The sequence below is a fragment of the Nerophis lumbriciformis genome, linkage group LG08 (assembly GCF_033978685.3).
Source record: "Nerophis lumbriciformis linkage group LG08, RoL_Nlum_v2.1, whole genome shotgun sequence".
NCBI lineage: Eukaryota > Metazoa > Chordata > Actinopteri > Syngnathiformes > Syngnathidae > Nerophis > Nerophis lumbriciformis.
The window spans coordinates 19,082,331-19,099,712 of record NC_084555.2 but is presented as its reverse complement, the minus strand read 5'-3'; the positions used below and the strand labels follow the sequence as shown (position 1 = coordinate 19,099,712).

Below are 17,382 nucleotides of genomic sequence, written 5' to 3'. Positions count from 1 at the left end.
ACAGCTGTTTGAGCAAAACAAAGTCAACAGTACACAATAAGTAACACAAAACACTATTTACTACTCATTCAAATCCTTTGGTCTGCACCTTCAAAATCCTCCTGTGTCCAGGAAATTATTTCCTGATTTTGTAAACATTAATGAAAACGACAAAAAAATATATATATTTGGAGGGAATAAAATATCAATCTAATCACTCTTGTATCATATACTGATACTACCAATTTATGGATTGATCCGCCCTCCTTTCACATGTCGTGTACTGACTGCCATTTGTGGTTATATTATCCTCTCTGTAGACTTGTATTAATCAATTTGTTAATTTACTGTTAATTTCTGCTGGGATGCAGTTCCAACTGCACTTATTGAACTTTACTAAGCACTTATTTTTTGGTGTTGTTTCGAGCTATCTTAGCGGTTACCTTGGCAAGCCTGCTCGTGGCTTGCTCTCTGTGTGTAACATGTTAAAAGGGAACTGCACTTTTTTTGGAAATTTGCCTATCGTTCACAATCATTATGAAAGACATGACGAATGGATTTTTTTTAAATGCTTTGTAAATATTAAATAAATGCGATCAAAAGTCCACTTACAATGAAGTCTATGGGAGCCGTTTAATTCTGCCTATAGAGCCCCTAAAAAAACATCCAAACACCTCCATTAGGGTTTTATATGTATATTTTGTAAGTATATATGTAATATAGTAACAGGCACATTTATAATAACTTTTAATATTTACGTATTTTTATCATTTTAAGCATACGCGGCGCATTAATTTAAAAAAAGCATCACATTTTTTTTCTTCTTCTTTTTCTAATAAAACATCACTGACAGTATAAGGCCTGTTATTCGGATGCCGACTACTAGGATGTTTATATATTCCCATTTAGGTGAAGAATGTCTCATAATCCTCACGAAAAACCGGGGTGGGAGAGCAGCGGGGACAAGCACTTTTTGTGTCGTTCTCGCCAGTTCCAGGTCCTATATGGAATACCTACTCACACTTCTTCTGTGCAGGTGAGATGCATGATTTATGATGTAGAATAAATTTACAGGGAGCAAGGAAGTGAGGAAGCAGCTGATCAGTCGATGATGCAAACATAGGCACACTCGAAGTGATCACGATGCCGCGCTAAATACTTCATCTGCATTAGCGTTTATAATAAAAATATCACTGATATTTGGTTAATATTCAAGTCACGAAATGTAAATGTAATATTGTTGGCCCCTTTTAAATGGTTATTTACCGGAATTTATGGGCGGAATATTGCAGCACCCATTGGCTGTGCTATAAGCTGACTTTTATTTACGTTTAATATTAAGAATGCATTAAAAAAAATCCATCCGTCGTCATATCTTTCATAATGATTGTGACTGATAGGCAAAATTCCAAAAAGAGTGCAGTTCCCCTTCATGCCACATTGATACTTGCAGTTTTTTTGTTGTGATTATTATTAACTTACACAGCTTACTTAACACAACTTACAATTTGTGTGGGGACACAAAATTAGCTGATAGTCATTTTCCAGCAGGGGAACTAAAAGTAAATACATTGTTCGTCAGAGGGGATGACCGTTTGTGATCGACATTAAGTCATCAATTGGCAATGGCGATCACATACTTTTTTATGAAAATCGTTCGATACAATCGGTGGCCGATCAATCGGCACATCCCTACCTAAAAGTATGCTTATACAGTGAAGTATGTAAGTGTTTTATTGCAAAACTGTAATTAAGCATCAGGTCAATTCCACATTCTGTATGCCACCTCCTCACCTCTTCTCCCAGGAGTTGAGTCCCAGGATATTGATCAGTAGCCTGCAGTAGTAGAAGGCTGACTGAGGCGTACGAGTCTCTGGTTCACTCTGCTCCACTGCTCTCATGTTAAACTCCTCACCTCTCTGAAACAGTTCAAGGTTAGTGAAATAGTCTTCACATTTATTTAATTGCAGAAGTTATAATACTGTACAGTTAAACAGGTCTGAGATGGAGGAGCCAAAAACGAGAAATGTGGCAAGGAGTTCCTTTGCGTATACTGGACACACTTTTCAATATCACACTAGAAATTCAAGCAAGTGAGGTTCTTCATTGGTGTGACGTGTTTACCTTTCAGAGCTGCAGGTTAATTGAAACCAATTTTTTGCAATAAAAAGTTATTCAAAAAGATTTTGGAAAAACCTGAATGTACAACACTAACTTGTACAACAGAAGAAAACACAAGTTCAATACTCCCTAAGCAGTAATTATTTCAATATATGTATTACACTCAATAAAGAACAATTGTGGAATTAAAATATAAATATAACATTTTGTCATAGCACTTAAAAAGTCTTGTTTTGGAATGTTTTTTCTGTCTGGTGTCGTGTTAGTGCAAGCTCTTTTTACCGGTACATGTGAACGGTGCCATCAGGCCAAAGAGCATAGTAGACAGGGCAAGGTTTTTTATTGTTATGTCTGAGCCCCATGAATTCTTCCTAGCAACAAGAGGCCATTTAAACATGAGAATATAGCACTATGTGTGTGGTAAATCTGTAGAATATAAGAGTTTCACTTTTTGAATTAAACTACTGCAATTAACCATTCAAATATATTGTAATTTACTGAGATGCACCTGAATAGTAACTCATGTATGGTCAATAGTTTCATGGTTGTAGGAGAATAACGTACTTGGAGGACAAACTCTCGCTCGGCGGCACTTTGCTTCAAGATGGCATTAATCACATCATTCTCCTGCTTCTCCGAAACACAAGCTGGTGGAGGGACTGGGATATTAAGTGGCATTCCTGTGGGAATAATGATAGCATATTAGTGGTAAATTTTATTGTGTGTTCGTATGTGTTATCTGAACGTGTTTGCGAACTTTATTGTATTGTGCAGCAATGTCTGAGTGACTTAGTGTGTCACTCCAAAATTAGTAGGCGTCACAATTAAAACCTACAACAGCAAAACAGAGTTTTAGAAATCACTGGAGGTGTTGAGAATAGGTTTGTCCCGACTTCCGATCAGATATTGATATTGGTCCGATAGCAGCAAAAAAGCAAGTATAAGATTATACCGGCTTGGATCTAAACTTTCCAATTCAAGCGACCCGATACAAGCAGTCCTGCAGCGTGTTTACTTGTGCAAAACTGGACAGCCAGGTAATATCTAAATATCCTCCAATTAGCACAGGTTGGTCTTTACTTGTATTTCAGTGAAGTCATTTACAATAGGTAAACATGGTAGGCTACTCGGAGCTAGCAGCTGCACCACATTTAAGCACACAATAGCACACAAGCTAGACGTATGTAAAAAATGTCCTTAATGGAACAGTATTGCAGTCTAAAACATGTTTGTCAATGAATAATAAAGTTGCTATTTATCAGATACAATGTCTCAAAGGCAGAAGCATATTAGAAAGTATTTAGTAACAAACGTGATCGCATCATTCAATTTACTGCATCATGAGTTTTACTTAAAGGGGAACGGATCGAATTTTGCCTATCGTTCACAATCATTATGAAAGACATGACGACGGACAGATTTTTTTTATTGCATTCTAAATATGAAATAAACAAAAACAAAAGTCCGCTTTTATCGCAGCCAATGGGAGCGCCACTATTCCGCCCATAAAAAACGATAGATAACAATTCAAAATGCGCCAACAATACTCAATTAACATTTCGGCACTTGAATATTACCGGTAACCAAGTATTGGTGATATTGTTATTATAAGCGCTAACGCAGACAAACTATAGCGGCACAGTGATCACTTCCGTGTCTCCCTGTGTTTACATCATCGAGTGGTCTGCTGTTTTCTCGCTTCCGTGCTCCCTGTAAGTTTATTGTAGATAATTAATCATGCATCTCACCTGGACAGTAGATGGCTAATGATATAATCCAACATGTTGGGACACTGACAGCCATTAAGGACCCGGAACTGGCAAGGATCACAAAAAAAAAAGCGCTTGTTCCCCCCCACCTAGTTTTTTTTGTGAGGATTATGAGACATTTTTCATCTAAATGGGAATATGTGAACATCCTAGCAGTCGGCATCCTAATGACAGCAGACCATGTACAGTAAGTTTATTATGGTTGTTGGCTCTCTTAAAGTTTGCAGGGAGCAGAATCAGTCAAGAAGAAAAAAAAGCAAACGTGATGTGTTTTTTAAATTAATGCGCCGCGTATGCTTAAAATGATCAAACTATGTTAATATTAAACGTTATTAAAATGGGTCCGTTATTGCATTACCTGGGCCTTATAACCCGGTGCGCCTAATGTACAGAATAATTCTGGTTGTGCTTACCGACCTCGAAGCTATTTTATTTGATGGATGGTGTAATAATAATTGTGACCAGAAGATGGCAATCACACATAAGAGATATGTGTAGACTGCAAGATGACACCAGTAAACAACACCAACACTTTAAATGTTTCATTGAGACTATAGAACATTACACACGGCGCTCAAATATCTGTCAAAATGTTTTAGTTGGACTTTGGTAAAGCTAGGAAGCCGGCCGTGTGATGAATTGTGGGAGCATTACAGCTATCGTAGTCAGAAGTACTGTGCTTCAACATACGGGTATTATTATGGTGTGTGTATAAGGACAGCAGAATGGCACCTATTAGCACACATTATCTGCTGTTTTGTTTTGCATTATTATGCAAAACCAATTTTTTTAACTTTCTGGTACCTGCTGATGTGTATTTGGGACCTGCATAAGTCCTGTAAATTAACGCGCATCCGTGCCTACACCGTAGTCGATAAGCTTATTCTTTTTCTCTATCTTCTTGTTGTGGAGCATTTATCCTCCGCTGTTGCCATTTCTAATATAACATAACGTAAAGTTCTAACTTATATATGTCAGTAGACTCGCTATGAAAGAGCTAAAAACTACCGATGTAGTGGGTTTACATAATTCACCCACGGAACTTTAGTTATTAGAGAGTTCCGGTCGGACGGTTTTTCACGGTACACATTTCCGGCGTTGTTGTTGCATTAGTGAGCCACGGATGAGGAGATGCTGCTCTGTTGTTGATTTAAGTAAAGTTTGAATGTCATTAAAACACTTAGCTCCATCTTTGGACACTTCTTCGACTACTGTCCTTGCAGTACGCTACACTGGTGCAACAAAGATGACGGGGAGAATATGCTGTCGAAGTGGAGCCACGTAAATAAAACCGCCCACAAAACGGCGCATCCAGAAGTGACGGTCAGAAAGCGACTTGAAAATGGTCTGTAAAACATAATATTTTGACCAAAGAACCACCATTACATGTTATGTAGACCACAATGAAGTGTTTTAAATTTACAAAAAAAATCATAATATGACATTTTAATGCGCCTTATAATCGGGTGCGCCTTTTTCATGAAAACAGACATCGGCAGTGCGCTTTACAATCCGGTGCGCCCTATGGTCCGAAAAACATGGTAATATTTAGAATACATTAGAAAAAAAATACATCCGTCGTCATGTCTTTCATAATGATTGTGAACGATAGGCAAAATTCCCCAAAAAGTGTAGTTCCCCTTTAATGAATTATTGTGGCCAGTAATTACCACACCACTTCAACTTAAAGACAGTATAAATCCATTCCAGAAGGTTAATAATACATAGGTTAGTGTTTTTTTATACCATTTATACCTAGTAATTATACCTAGTAATTTCACTAGATCCGCGCAACAAAAAATAAAAGTATGCATGATTTGTGCTGATATCGTATTGGAGCAATTTCGGTATCGACCAATACGTAAGGCTCCAAAATCGTTATCATGTTGTAAGTGGTATCGGGACACTGATATGATATTTAAATATGTGCGTGTGTGTGTGTGTGTGTGTGTACCTGCCCTCTGTAGACACTCAGGACTCGAATAACCAAGGTACTGCAGCATTTCATCAAGGGCATCATCTCCTTCCCCCAGTGAATCCCATGCTGGCACCACCTCCCGACACATCCGTTTTGCCAGTGGTGGAGCTAGAAGCTGCTCAAAGCCCTCCCTATCCCCCTCCCCAACCATGCTATGTTCCTTGGTATCCTCCCTTTGCTTCTTCTCTTCTTCCCCAGTTACTTGGAGCTGCACATTTTCATCTCTAGCAGCTTTGCTCCCGTCTTCCACCTCTTCCTCCAACTCATGTCCTTCGCCCTCTTTCTCACATCCTCCCCCCTCTGGCTCTTCATGCTGGTCTTCCTGACTCTCGTCTCGTTTTTCCAATGCCATCTTTTTGGTTGGGGTGTCTAAATGGAGATTTATACCATGAGAAGATTGCGTGTGTGTCAAAAGGGAGTCTCCAGGGCTGCTCGGGATGCATGGCGGGGGCCCATAGAGAACAGCAGAGTCCCAGGAGTGCTTTCCGGCTACATCCCGGATGATAACGCGAACACAAGTGGAAACAGAAGACAAACCGGCTGTCATTCCACCTCCTGGCACACCAGACTCTGACCGGATCTGGAAAATACAAATATAAAACTGAAGACACAACTTAGAGAACACCACAACAGCAAGTTTACCTTCATACAGAGTGTTTCAGTGTGGGTGCATTCTGCATTATTTACTGGAGTTAACCAAACAGTCACCTGAAGCACTGAGAGCAGGGTTGATCCGTTCAAAGATAGGAACTGGAGGTTTGGAGAGTGGAAAAGTTCAGGTCCAAGATCTACACTCTCACAGTATGGGTTGTCTTGGTTTTCGCACACCTACAAAATATAAACACTATGTCACAAAGGCTAAAAACAACAAACTTATTTCCAAAAGCTCAAACAAGTGATCAACCCATCATACTCGTGACAATATTATCACTTGGCACACACCCAGCGTTGCTCTATATACTGTACAACATTTTAAGGACAAAGGTACTGTGACACATGCCAAGACAGGGTTAGTTAATTCAATAGGAAATCATGGAAGAAAGGTCTTGTTTTGACATATAAGTATTGATATGTCAAATTGGTGGATTGTAAACCGATTGTAAAAACATCATCTAAATGCACAAAAAAAGAGCAAGAAAGAGTCATACATTCATTGAAAACCGCATTTCAGCTCAAACAGGCTGTTGTTTATCAGCTGATCAAAACTTTACAACTATAGCCCTAAAAAGTCAAACCTTTTATGGCTTTTTGTCGTTTGCTGTCAAATCTTCACACTGTTAAAAGCAAAATGTTCCTGAATGTGAGAATATTGGTGAACTGCACAAACAAGCACCCAATCTGCAGTAATGGCAGATACTTTCAAATCCACAACGCTTAAATGCTCTCTACAATAAACTGCAGACTCTCTAGGGCAAAATTTAAATACAGTAGTACCTTAACTTACAAGCTTCTGTGACAGAGCTCTTAACTCAAAACACTTGTAAATCAAATTAATGTTGCTTCTTCTTCTCAGTTCTGTCTTTCACACTTAGGCCATGTCCACACAAACACGGATACTTAATAAAAGCATACTTATCTCTGCGTTTAGGCCTCTGGTCCACACGCAAACGCATACTCTAGTCTTTTAAAAACGCAGACTTTTGCAAACGCTGGCCAAAGTGTAGAGTTCCAAAACTCTCCGCTTAGCGTATGCGTGTACACGGCACATACAGAGACTTGTGATGACGTCACGATTGTGCGCTGTCATTTCCAAAGCTCAACAACACTGCCTTGCTGGCTTTAAACACACTGTAAGAGGACTTACTGTATGTTTGAATGTAAACATGCTGCTATTTTCACTCAACATTAATAAAAAAAACACATCGAAATGGGATTTGCGACACTCCCGCCAGCGCTAATGACAGTCAGCTGTTTTGGATACAATCGCTGTCAAACCTCCACCTGATGGGACAACTTTGACAAGCAAGACTTTTTGCTCTGTGTCATAAGAAAGGTGCGACATTATCTCATGTTTTTAGTTCTTATTTAACAACAAATCATGAAGTTCTTAAATATAAATGTGTGGAACAGTGTCAGTGAAAAAACTCTTCTAAAACAAATAACAGTACCTGACTGGAGAGGGTAGCGGGTCCTCCAGACATCGGGTAATGCCCGAGATGGTTGACAAGGTGGGTAATTACAGTCCTGGCTGCGATAGACACCAGACCCTGCTGGATACGACTATGGACTATAGATATAAGACAAAAAAACATACGACAAGTAAGGGTAAGACCAGAAAGTGTGTGTATCTTTTTTCTAGCTGTTATTGTTAGGTTTTAAGGAATATTGATTTCGCCAATGTTATTATAAATACTAGCAATAGGACAATTCAAATACCAATAGATGTTTAATATAATATACTTAGGGACTACTTAATTTTGTTTAGTTACATTCCTAATTGGTTTTAACTTTCAAAAAGGAAGAGGTGCAAAGAAAATTGACCAATACATAGTCTGCCCCGTGCTGGGGAGAAGCCAATTCCATCACACACTGTGTTGCAAGAGGATCTTGTCTAATCCACATCATTATAAACACCCATACTGTGCGACACGCTCACTTTCACACAGAGCTTTATTGACTGGCCTGTGTAAAGAGTATAGATATTTATGGACCAGATACTGCCTAAACCCGGGGACAACTCGTATGGACAAAAAAAGAGATACACAATATTGCCAAAAGTATTTGGCCACCCATCCAAATGATGAGAATCAGGTGTCTTAATCACTTGGCCCGACCACAGGTGTATAAAATCCAGCACTTAGGCATGGAGACTGTTTCTACAAACATTTGTGAAAGAATGGGCCGCTCTCAGAAACTCAAGTGATTTCCAGTGTGGAACTGTCATATGATGCCACCTGTGCAACAAATCCAGTCGTGAAATTTCCTCACTCCTAAATATTCCAAAGTCAACTTTATTATAAGAAAATGGAAGAGTTAGGGAACAACAGCAACTCAGCCACCAAGTGGTAGGCCACGTAAACTGACATAGAGGAGTCAGCATAGTGCAAAGACTTTCTGCACAGTCAGTTGCTACAGAGCTCCAAACTTCATGTGACCTTCCAATTAACCCATGTACAGTACGCAGAGAGCTTCATGGAATGGGTTTCCATGGCCGAGCAGCTGCATCTAAGCCATACATCACCAAGTCCAATGCAAAGCGTGGGATGCAGTGGTGTAAAGCACGTCACCACTGGACTCTAGACCAGAGACGCCTTCTCTCGAGTGATGAATCACACTTTTCCATCTGGTAATCTGATGGACGAGTCTGGGTTTGGAGATTGCCAGGAGAACGCTACATTTCGGACTGCATTGTAAAGAGTGTGAAATTTGGTGGAGGAGGAATTATGGTGTGGGGTTGTTTTTCAAGAGTCGGGCTTGGCCCCTTAGTTCCAGTAAAAGGAACTTTGAATGCTCCAGGACACCAAAATATTTTGGACAATTCCATGCTCCCAACTTTGTGGGAACAGTTTGAAGCAGGCCCCTTCCTCTTCGAACATGACTATGCACAAAGCAAGGTCCATAAAAATATGGATGACAGAGTCTGGTGTGGATGAACTTGACTGGCCTGAACAGAGTCCTGACCTGAACCCGATAGAACACCTTTGGGATGAATTAGAACGGAGACTGAGAGCCAGGCCTTCTCGACCAACATCAGTGTGTGACCTCACCAATGCGCTTTTGGAAGAAGGGTGGAAAATTCCTATAAACACACTCCGCAACCTTGTGGACAGCCTTCCCAGAAGAGTTGAAGCTGTAATAGCTGCAAAAGGTGGAGCTATATCATATTGAACCCTATGGGTTAGGAATGGGATGGTCAAGGCAGGTGGCCAAATACGTTTGCCAATATAGTGTACATAAGCAATTATGATAAATGATAAATGGGTTATACTTGTATAGCGCTTTTCTACCTTCAAGGTACTCAAAGCACTTTGACAGTATTACCACATTCACCCATTCACACACACATTCACACACTGATGGCGGGAGCTGCCATGCAAGGCACTAACCAGCAGCCATCAGGAGCAAGGGGTGAAGTGTCTTGCCCAAGGACACAACGGACATAGCAAACAATAACATGGTAATAACAGAATTTAAAAAAACTTGAATATTATCTGCAAAATCAATGTAGAGAATAGGCAAGGTCCGATGGGGTGCTTCAGTCAATAAACTGTTTGCTTTGTTCTGGTGGACCACAGCAGTAGACAATACACAATTTCACACGGATGCACACCGGTCCTCATATAAACACAGACACACACCTTTTTTGAAATGAGTACTAGTTTGGTGAGAGTGTGGGTCAACAGTCTTGTGGTTTGGTGTGGCTGGATCACATTTTAGCCTCCAAAATAATCAGGTTAGTAGAATTTTACCTGATTTAAACACCAAACCTCATGTGAGTTTATAGGGGTACTTTTAAAAAGGCACATTTCCCACACTTCTGGGTTTAAAAGCACCATTTACACATTAAATGGGGTTTAATAAAATCTCAAGTAAAATGTTTTGGTTGTAGCCTTGGTCACACATTTTGACACTTCCAATCCTCAATATAGAAAGATATAGGACATATTTTCCAAGCATAATTAAAGCAGCACTAAGTAACTTTTCAACCTTCATAAAATAATTTCATAACTTTTGGGATGATACATCGACTTACAACTAGTTGAATGACACCTCTAAATAATTTGTTTAGGACCATTTTTAATCTTATGAGAGCCGTCTACACATTAAATAACACCCACATAGTCACCTTTACAGTCATTGAATCCAATATATTAATGTTGCCTATCTACGATAGTGAAGCCATGAATTTGTAAGTGAGGTATATACATTATACGTATACAGTATATAAAATAGTATAATTATATATTAACTATGTATAATAATATAATATAATTTATTTAATGTACCATTGGATAAACTACCTTCAGTGACAGGTTGGAGTTTGCTGGAGCGCTCAGAATCGGGACTGTGGAGCGGTTCTGGTTCTCTAAGACTCTCCAATGGCAGAAAGGGGTCATAGTCTGGACTTGCCAGATCTGACAGCTGCAATGGGTAATACTTGGGGCTGCTGAAAGACTGGGCGCCATACACGCAGCCATGCAAAACCTGGGGAAAATGTGTAATATTTAATATTATATACCTCTAAAAGTTCTATGCTCTCTTCTGCATTATTTCACGTTAGTAGTAGTAGCAAAAAACACACCTTATAAATGCAGCTGAGCAGGGATTTTGGCGACTGCTCCTTGTCTGCAGAGCTTCGCATTTCAACAGGTTGAAGCAGAGTCTTCGGCGGAAGAGCCATGACCCAATCCAACAGACACAACAGGAGGGACACAACCAGCTGCAACACACAAGTCTAAGATTTTACTCTAAACGTTAAATTAGTAATACAGCGTAAATTATGTGCATGTGTATTATACCCTCTTATCCAGTTCATGAGGGGAGGACTCAGTAGTAGGTAGCAAGTGCGTGATAGTAGCAATCAAAATCTATGGAGTAATAATATCAATTAGAGGTATATATTACGAAGCAATAAATATAACTGGCATGACATTAAAGGGGAACTGCATTTTTTTTTAAATGTTGCCTATCATTCACAAACCCTATGTAAGACTAACTACATATGTTTTTCTTTTTTTGTGCATTCTAAGTCATAACATACGTCAAGTAAAGGGGGCAAACAATGCAGCTAATGGGAGTACACTATTGTGCCCATGAAGCCCAAAAACCACCAACAATACTTCATTTACATCTCGTGACCTTAATATTAAGTATTAGCGATATTGTTAATAGAAGCACTAACGCAGACAAACTGTTTTAGCAGCGCCGTGATCAGAGAGCTAACTATCTTGTGCAGCTACAGACGGAAGCCATTCCTCAGAAGAAAGCACATGGTAGCCCACCTGGAGTTTGCCAAAATGCACCTGAAAGACTCTCAGATCATGAGAAACAAAATACTCTGGTTTGATGAGACAAAGATTGAACTCTTTGGCGTGAATGCCAGGCATCATGTTTGGAGGTCACCAGGCCGATACCATCTCTACAGTGAAGCATGGTGGTGGCAGCATCATGCTGTGGGGATGTTTTTCAGCGGCGGGAACTGGGAGACTAGTCAGGATAGAGGGGAAATGAATGCAGCAATGTACAGAGACATCCTGGATGAAAACCAACGCTTATCATCAATTGTGATGGAGCTTGGTAGGTGCCGCAAAGAGGCATGTGCGAAACTGCCTAAAGGTAGGTGTGTCAAGCTTGTGGCATCGTATTCAAAAATACTTGAGGCTGTAATTGATGCTAAAAGTGCATCAGTATTCAGCAATGTGAATTCTTTGATTTTTAATTTTAATTGCAAAAAGCTTAGAAAAAAACTTGTTCACATTGTCATTATGGTGTATTGTGTGCCGAATGTTTTTAAGGACAAAAATGTATTCCATTTCGGAAAAGGGTTGTAACATAACTAAATGTAAAAAAAGTGAAGCGCTGTGAAAATTTTTTGGATGCAATGTACATAAATATTTAATGTTATTATTAATGTGCTTGTTACTACATTACATATATGCTTACAAAATGTATATAAACCGACGATGGAAGCTTTTGAGTGTTTTAGAGCTATATATAGGCTGAATAGAGGGAATCCCTCTAAGTCCATTGTTAGCTGACTTTTGCTAGCACTTATTTACAATTTAGAATGTATTAAAAAAGGGGGGAAAACATGTTATTGTCTTACATAAAGATTGTGTAAGATAAAACAAAATTAAAAAAAAAAGTGCAGTTCCCCTTTAATAATGTGAATGATTTGAAGAATGAAAAGATGATGATTTAATCAATTTATCTTACCTCTACTATCTTTTTTGGAGTGTCACAGGGGAATTTCTGAAGATGATCTGCATGACTGATCAAAAGGTGTAGGATGTCTGATGCCACCAGTGCAACATTTTTATTTGGGTACTAGAAGACAACACATACATTCATGTGATTACAGCTTCAGTAATCGTCATACAGTACAGCTATATCATCTAAAAAAATATATTAATGCTAAGGAAGAACCTTTACAGACAAACTCTAAAAAGGATTATCATTTACAAAAGAAAAATCCCTCCAGATCAAAGGATGCGCTGGGATGAGAAACACAGCATGCAAAAGTGGAAATATGACAATCCCTAAAGCTTTGTTTGTGTTTGTGCATGTGTGTGTGTGTGATTGTGTGTGATGTATGTTACAAAGCCCATGGCTTGGACTACTGGCTGCTGGTGCAAAGGCAAAAGTGGACAAGATGTGTGCGCGTGATAGCGTTAAGAGTGTTTGTGACACAGCTTGCAGCGTCCCCTCTGGATGGGCGTCCTATCTGAAGAAGGACCAAACATATTGACAGTCCAGGGTTTGCTCCCAGGAGTAAGTGAATGCAAGTGTGTTCAGCTGTACTGGCTCGAGGAGGCTATTGGCTGCAGATACACAAGCTAGGGATTCCAAGGTGGGAAAGGTATGTGTGTGTGTTTGTCTATGTGTATTTGAGTCTACTTGGCTATGGATGAGACAATACAGTTTGGACAGTATCCCTTTGATGCACAGGCCTCCCAGTCTGCTAGCCTGAAACAGGCTCGACCAAATGAGGCAGGTTCACCAACCAACACCAAAAATCTTGTCCAGAAACATTTTCAATCATACCTTGGCTCAATGTGGCCTGCTATGTTAAATCCACAGACACCCCAGCTGTTCCGTTTGCAGCCAGCGCTTTGGTGCACTTCAATGACCTTCATTTCGATTTTCATGGATTACAATATGCAACTCATTTTAACACTGTAAATCCTATCACATGTGTCTGTATTCAATGTATTACAAAACCACAACCATTGGCAAGCAAAGTAGCTTTTATGCACTGATGGGAAATAAACCACAATTATTTGATCCATACTAAAAAAAATATATATATGAAAAATTGATTATCAAAAGGTAATTTGTATTTGTTTTGATTAAGTGAAGTGTGTATTTGATGCCCAAGCAAAGCATCTCTTGTTGACAAGCACAGAGGTCAGTAATGTATTTTAGTTGGCCAACAGGTTTGTACACATCGCAGGAGGGATTTTTGTTGTTACTTAGTATCTCTTTTCTACGATCGGACCACCACAAAGGATTGTCAATGTGGGCGATACTACAGACCATGGTCCACACAAAGCCTAAAACATGCGTAAAAGCACAATGAACACTGCAAAAATAGCGTTAAACTCATTTTTCATTACTAATGGCACCAGTTTGTATAGACACATGTTGCGATTAAAACTTTGATATATTCTTACACTCATGTAATACATCCATGCCTTTTTTTTACACACATGCAATACCAAACTGCCAGGAAAAAGGCCTTGGAAATTCTGTAATTTTCACTTATTACACTTGGTAATTGTGGTTATTGTTATTGCAGTTGTTGGTTTAAAGTCAAAAAGTCAAAGAGGCTGAAGATAACTGACCTTCAGAGTTACACAGATGACGTTGAGAGCATCTTTGATTTGTGGATGTTGAGTTCCGTGAGCTAGCTCTTCACACAGCCAGATTCCCAGACTGCACAAAGCTACACATCTGGTACATAAACATAAAATACAATAAAAACTACATCCAGATACATATAAAAAACAGACACTACATTTTAGAAAAACATGTATTCTTGTCTTACATAAGGATTGTGAATGATATCCCCAAAATCCCCAAAAAGTGCAGTTCCTCTTTAAGGTTATTTAGTAACTATTTATTGAAGGCTTGTTTTGCCGGTACTTTTAATTGTCTTCAAGCACATGCACGTACAGAAACAGGCATATGTGTATCTACCTAGCTGGAGCAGAAGGTTCATCTCTGGCAGAGGTCAGGATAGTTTTGATAATGTGCTCCTGAAACATGAAGCATGACAGAGAAAATGTGATTATCAGGTGCAGTGGATGTGTGCCTACTAAGTTAAATACAGACAAAGTGCTAAAACTAATTAAAAAACCAAAGCACAAGATTTTAATATTGAGTGCACAAACACGTTCTGTCCCTCAGAGGTAATGGCTGCTTAGTGATTCAAAACAAGTTTCTGCCAAGTAAGGAAACAATGAGCACGCCTGAGATGCTGCCATGCATGATATTAACTTATTTTACACAGGAACAACAACAATAACAACATCCCTGCTGTTGACTGTCTAGACTGTTACAAGAATGACTGATGAGACATTAATCCATTAATAATGTGGCACCAATAAAAGACGACACATGCATTAGAAAAGGGGTGTCCAAACGTTTTCCTTCCAGGGCTGTATACATAAAAATGGAAGAATATTCTTCTTTTGTTTAACACACAATCAATAAAAATCAATCAAACACAGTTCAATACATGCTACACAAATACAGTATGTAAAAATACAGTGGTACCTACACTTAAGAGTGCCCCAACTTATTAGTGTTTTGAGATAAGAGCAGTCTCTCAGCTAATTATGCTTTAAGTTGTGAGCAACAATTTGAGTAACACGCATCCCTGCACTCGCAATAGCTTATATAGCTAGAGATCGACACAGCTTTGTTTTCCCACCATGAGAATTGAAGAAAATGAGTGTGAAGGACAGTGCTGAGAAGAAGAAGCAGGAGATATTCATTTAATAAAAATAAAAATAAAAAAAATCATCAAAAAAATGACTGAGTGTGTCCCAAACATGAAGAAGCAATTCAAGCGTATACATAACTGCTAGTCTGCACCATACTGGAGCAGAATGAGTCAATTGCGTCAACCAAACACGTGAGAATACTTTGGAATACATCTCAGCTTTGTGTCATTTGTATCAGTAGGCATATGATACAGTAGCGTATTATCTGCTTATTCCTAATCCTTTCCAAGGTTTGGATGGAGGCCATGTTTAATGTATTTTTGGAAAAAGCCGTGGGACCAATAGAAACAAGCTGGAGGCCACAAATTGATACCACTGCTTTAAAGGGTTTGGGTTTACTCTGAATAAGTTTGTTATAACTTCTGCTGAGTTTTTCAAAAGTGTTCATGTAAATCTGCTACACTGTCCTTCCTCAAAGATATCAACGTTGAACTCTGACATTACCTTGATGTCAGGGAACTTTGTAAGTGCCACATCAGCTGTGGTGGGATGAAGGGCAGGGAGCTCACAATAGAAGTTTGGAAAACACACAAGAGATCCAAGAAGGATTTGTGCTTCTACTCTTGGAGCCTGGAAAGGAGGTAGAAACAATATGTATATATGTAAAGAAAGTGCAAAGCGTAAGTTCTAAGAATAGTTTTTCATGTCAATGCAAACTTTTTTTTTACCATTCTTGTGCTAAATATACAACAATCTTGTCAAACTGATTGTGATCAGTGTTACGCACATTTAATGATGAACAAGAGGTGACCCGAGAAGCTGCAATGATGAAGTCCAGAATCAGCATAGTGGCTCCAGGTAGACCAATACTAAAGAACCTCGGACTGCAGTGCTTGATGATGGTGTTTACAATGTCCTTAAACAGAAAGCCACAGCATATTAACACTCCTGCCAACACACTGCTGGTTGTTATTTTAATGCTAATATTCATATAAATCCAGGGCCTACAGTACATACATTTTTGGCATGACATGCATACAAGCACCTGCACACACACATACGCACTTGGTCTTGGTGTAAGAGTCCTTGGTGCATGATGTTGTAAAAGTGAGTCAGAAAGTCTGTGTTTGGGGACACATCTTGCCGTCTCTTCATAATCCTGCAGATCAACTTATAGGCATGAAGTTTTCCCTGTTTATAATGCTCAGTCAACATGGTGGCCTGGAGAAAAATGCACATTAATAAATGTGTTTGAAAGGAGACGCCATTGAAGGGTTTTATTCATAAGCAAATTAAACATAATATGTGCTTATTGATTGATAGCAAAAGAAGGTTGGTAAAAAAACATACTATCCTTGAATCTAGACAAAACTAAAATAATGCTATTCAGTAACAGGAGGAGAGAAAGTCAAACACAAAAACATAGACTGAGTAGACATTGAGAGGGTAACAGAAATCAGATTTCTAGGTGTAATAATAGATGATAAAATAAACTTGAACTTTCATATAAAAATATACAACATAAGGTAGCAAGAAACACTTCAATAGTGAATACAGCAAAAAAATGCTAGTGTTACCATATCTGAGTTATTGTGTAGAAATCTGGGGAAATAACTACACAAGTAGACATGCAAACAAAATTATGCTAACCACTTGTATGCACGTACAACACTTAAAACCTTTAACATCTTTAACATATCAGTACTGTGTGTGGAAAAAAGAAGTTAAACAATGTACTAATATAATCCACTTTAAGAAATTGTTTAAACCTGAAGGGGAAGTGCACTTTTTTTGGAATTTTGCCTATTGTTCACAATCATTATGAAAGACACGATAACGGACAGATTTTTTTTTTATGCATTCTAAATATTAAATAAATGTAAAAAAAAAGTCTGCTTACAGCGGAGTCAATGTGAGTTTCTCTATT

General features: G+C 38.8%; 1 protein-coding gene across 6 annotated transcripts in view; it reads right to left on the bottom strand.

Moving 5' to 3' along the window:
* ralgapa1 (Ral GTPase activating protein catalytic subunit alpha 1) overlaps positions 1 to 17,382 on the bottom strand; it is a 130,714-nt gene that overhangs the window by 55,425 nt on the left and 57,907 nt on the right. For all 6 annotated transcript variants that reach the window (XM_061968408.1, XM_061968409.1, XM_061968410.1 and 3 more), the window contains 14 exons: positions 16,521 to 16,676; positions 16,243 to 16,371; positions 15,960 to 16,085; positions 14,707 to 14,765; positions 14,352 to 14,460; positions 12,724 to 12,834; positions 11,307 to 11,375; positions 11,090 to 11,227; positions 10,809 to 10,992; positions 7,956 to 8,074; positions 6,556 to 6,675; positions 5,824 to 6,427; positions 2,665 to 2,780; positions 1,774 to 1,898 (listed from right to left, as the gene is read on the bottom strand). In XM_061968408.1, coding sequence (XP_061824392.1) covers positions 1,774 to 1,898; positions 2,665 to 2,780; positions 5,824 to 6,427; positions 6,556 to 6,675; positions 7,956 to 8,074; positions 10,809 to 10,992; positions 11,090 to 11,227; positions 11,307 to 11,375; positions 12,724 to 12,834; positions 14,352 to 14,460; positions 14,707 to 14,765; positions 15,960 to 16,085; positions 16,243 to 16,371; positions 16,521 to 16,676 — 2,165 coding nt within the window. The remainder of the gene's footprint in view (positions 1 to 1,773; positions 1,899 to 2,664; positions 2,781 to 5,823; positions 6,428 to 6,555; positions 6,676 to 7,955; positions 8,075 to 10,808; positions 10,993 to 11,089; positions 11,228 to 11,306; positions 11,376 to 12,723; positions 12,835 to 14,351; positions 14,461 to 14,706; positions 14,766 to 15,959; positions 16,086 to 16,242; positions 16,372 to 16,520; positions 16,677 to 17,382) is intronic.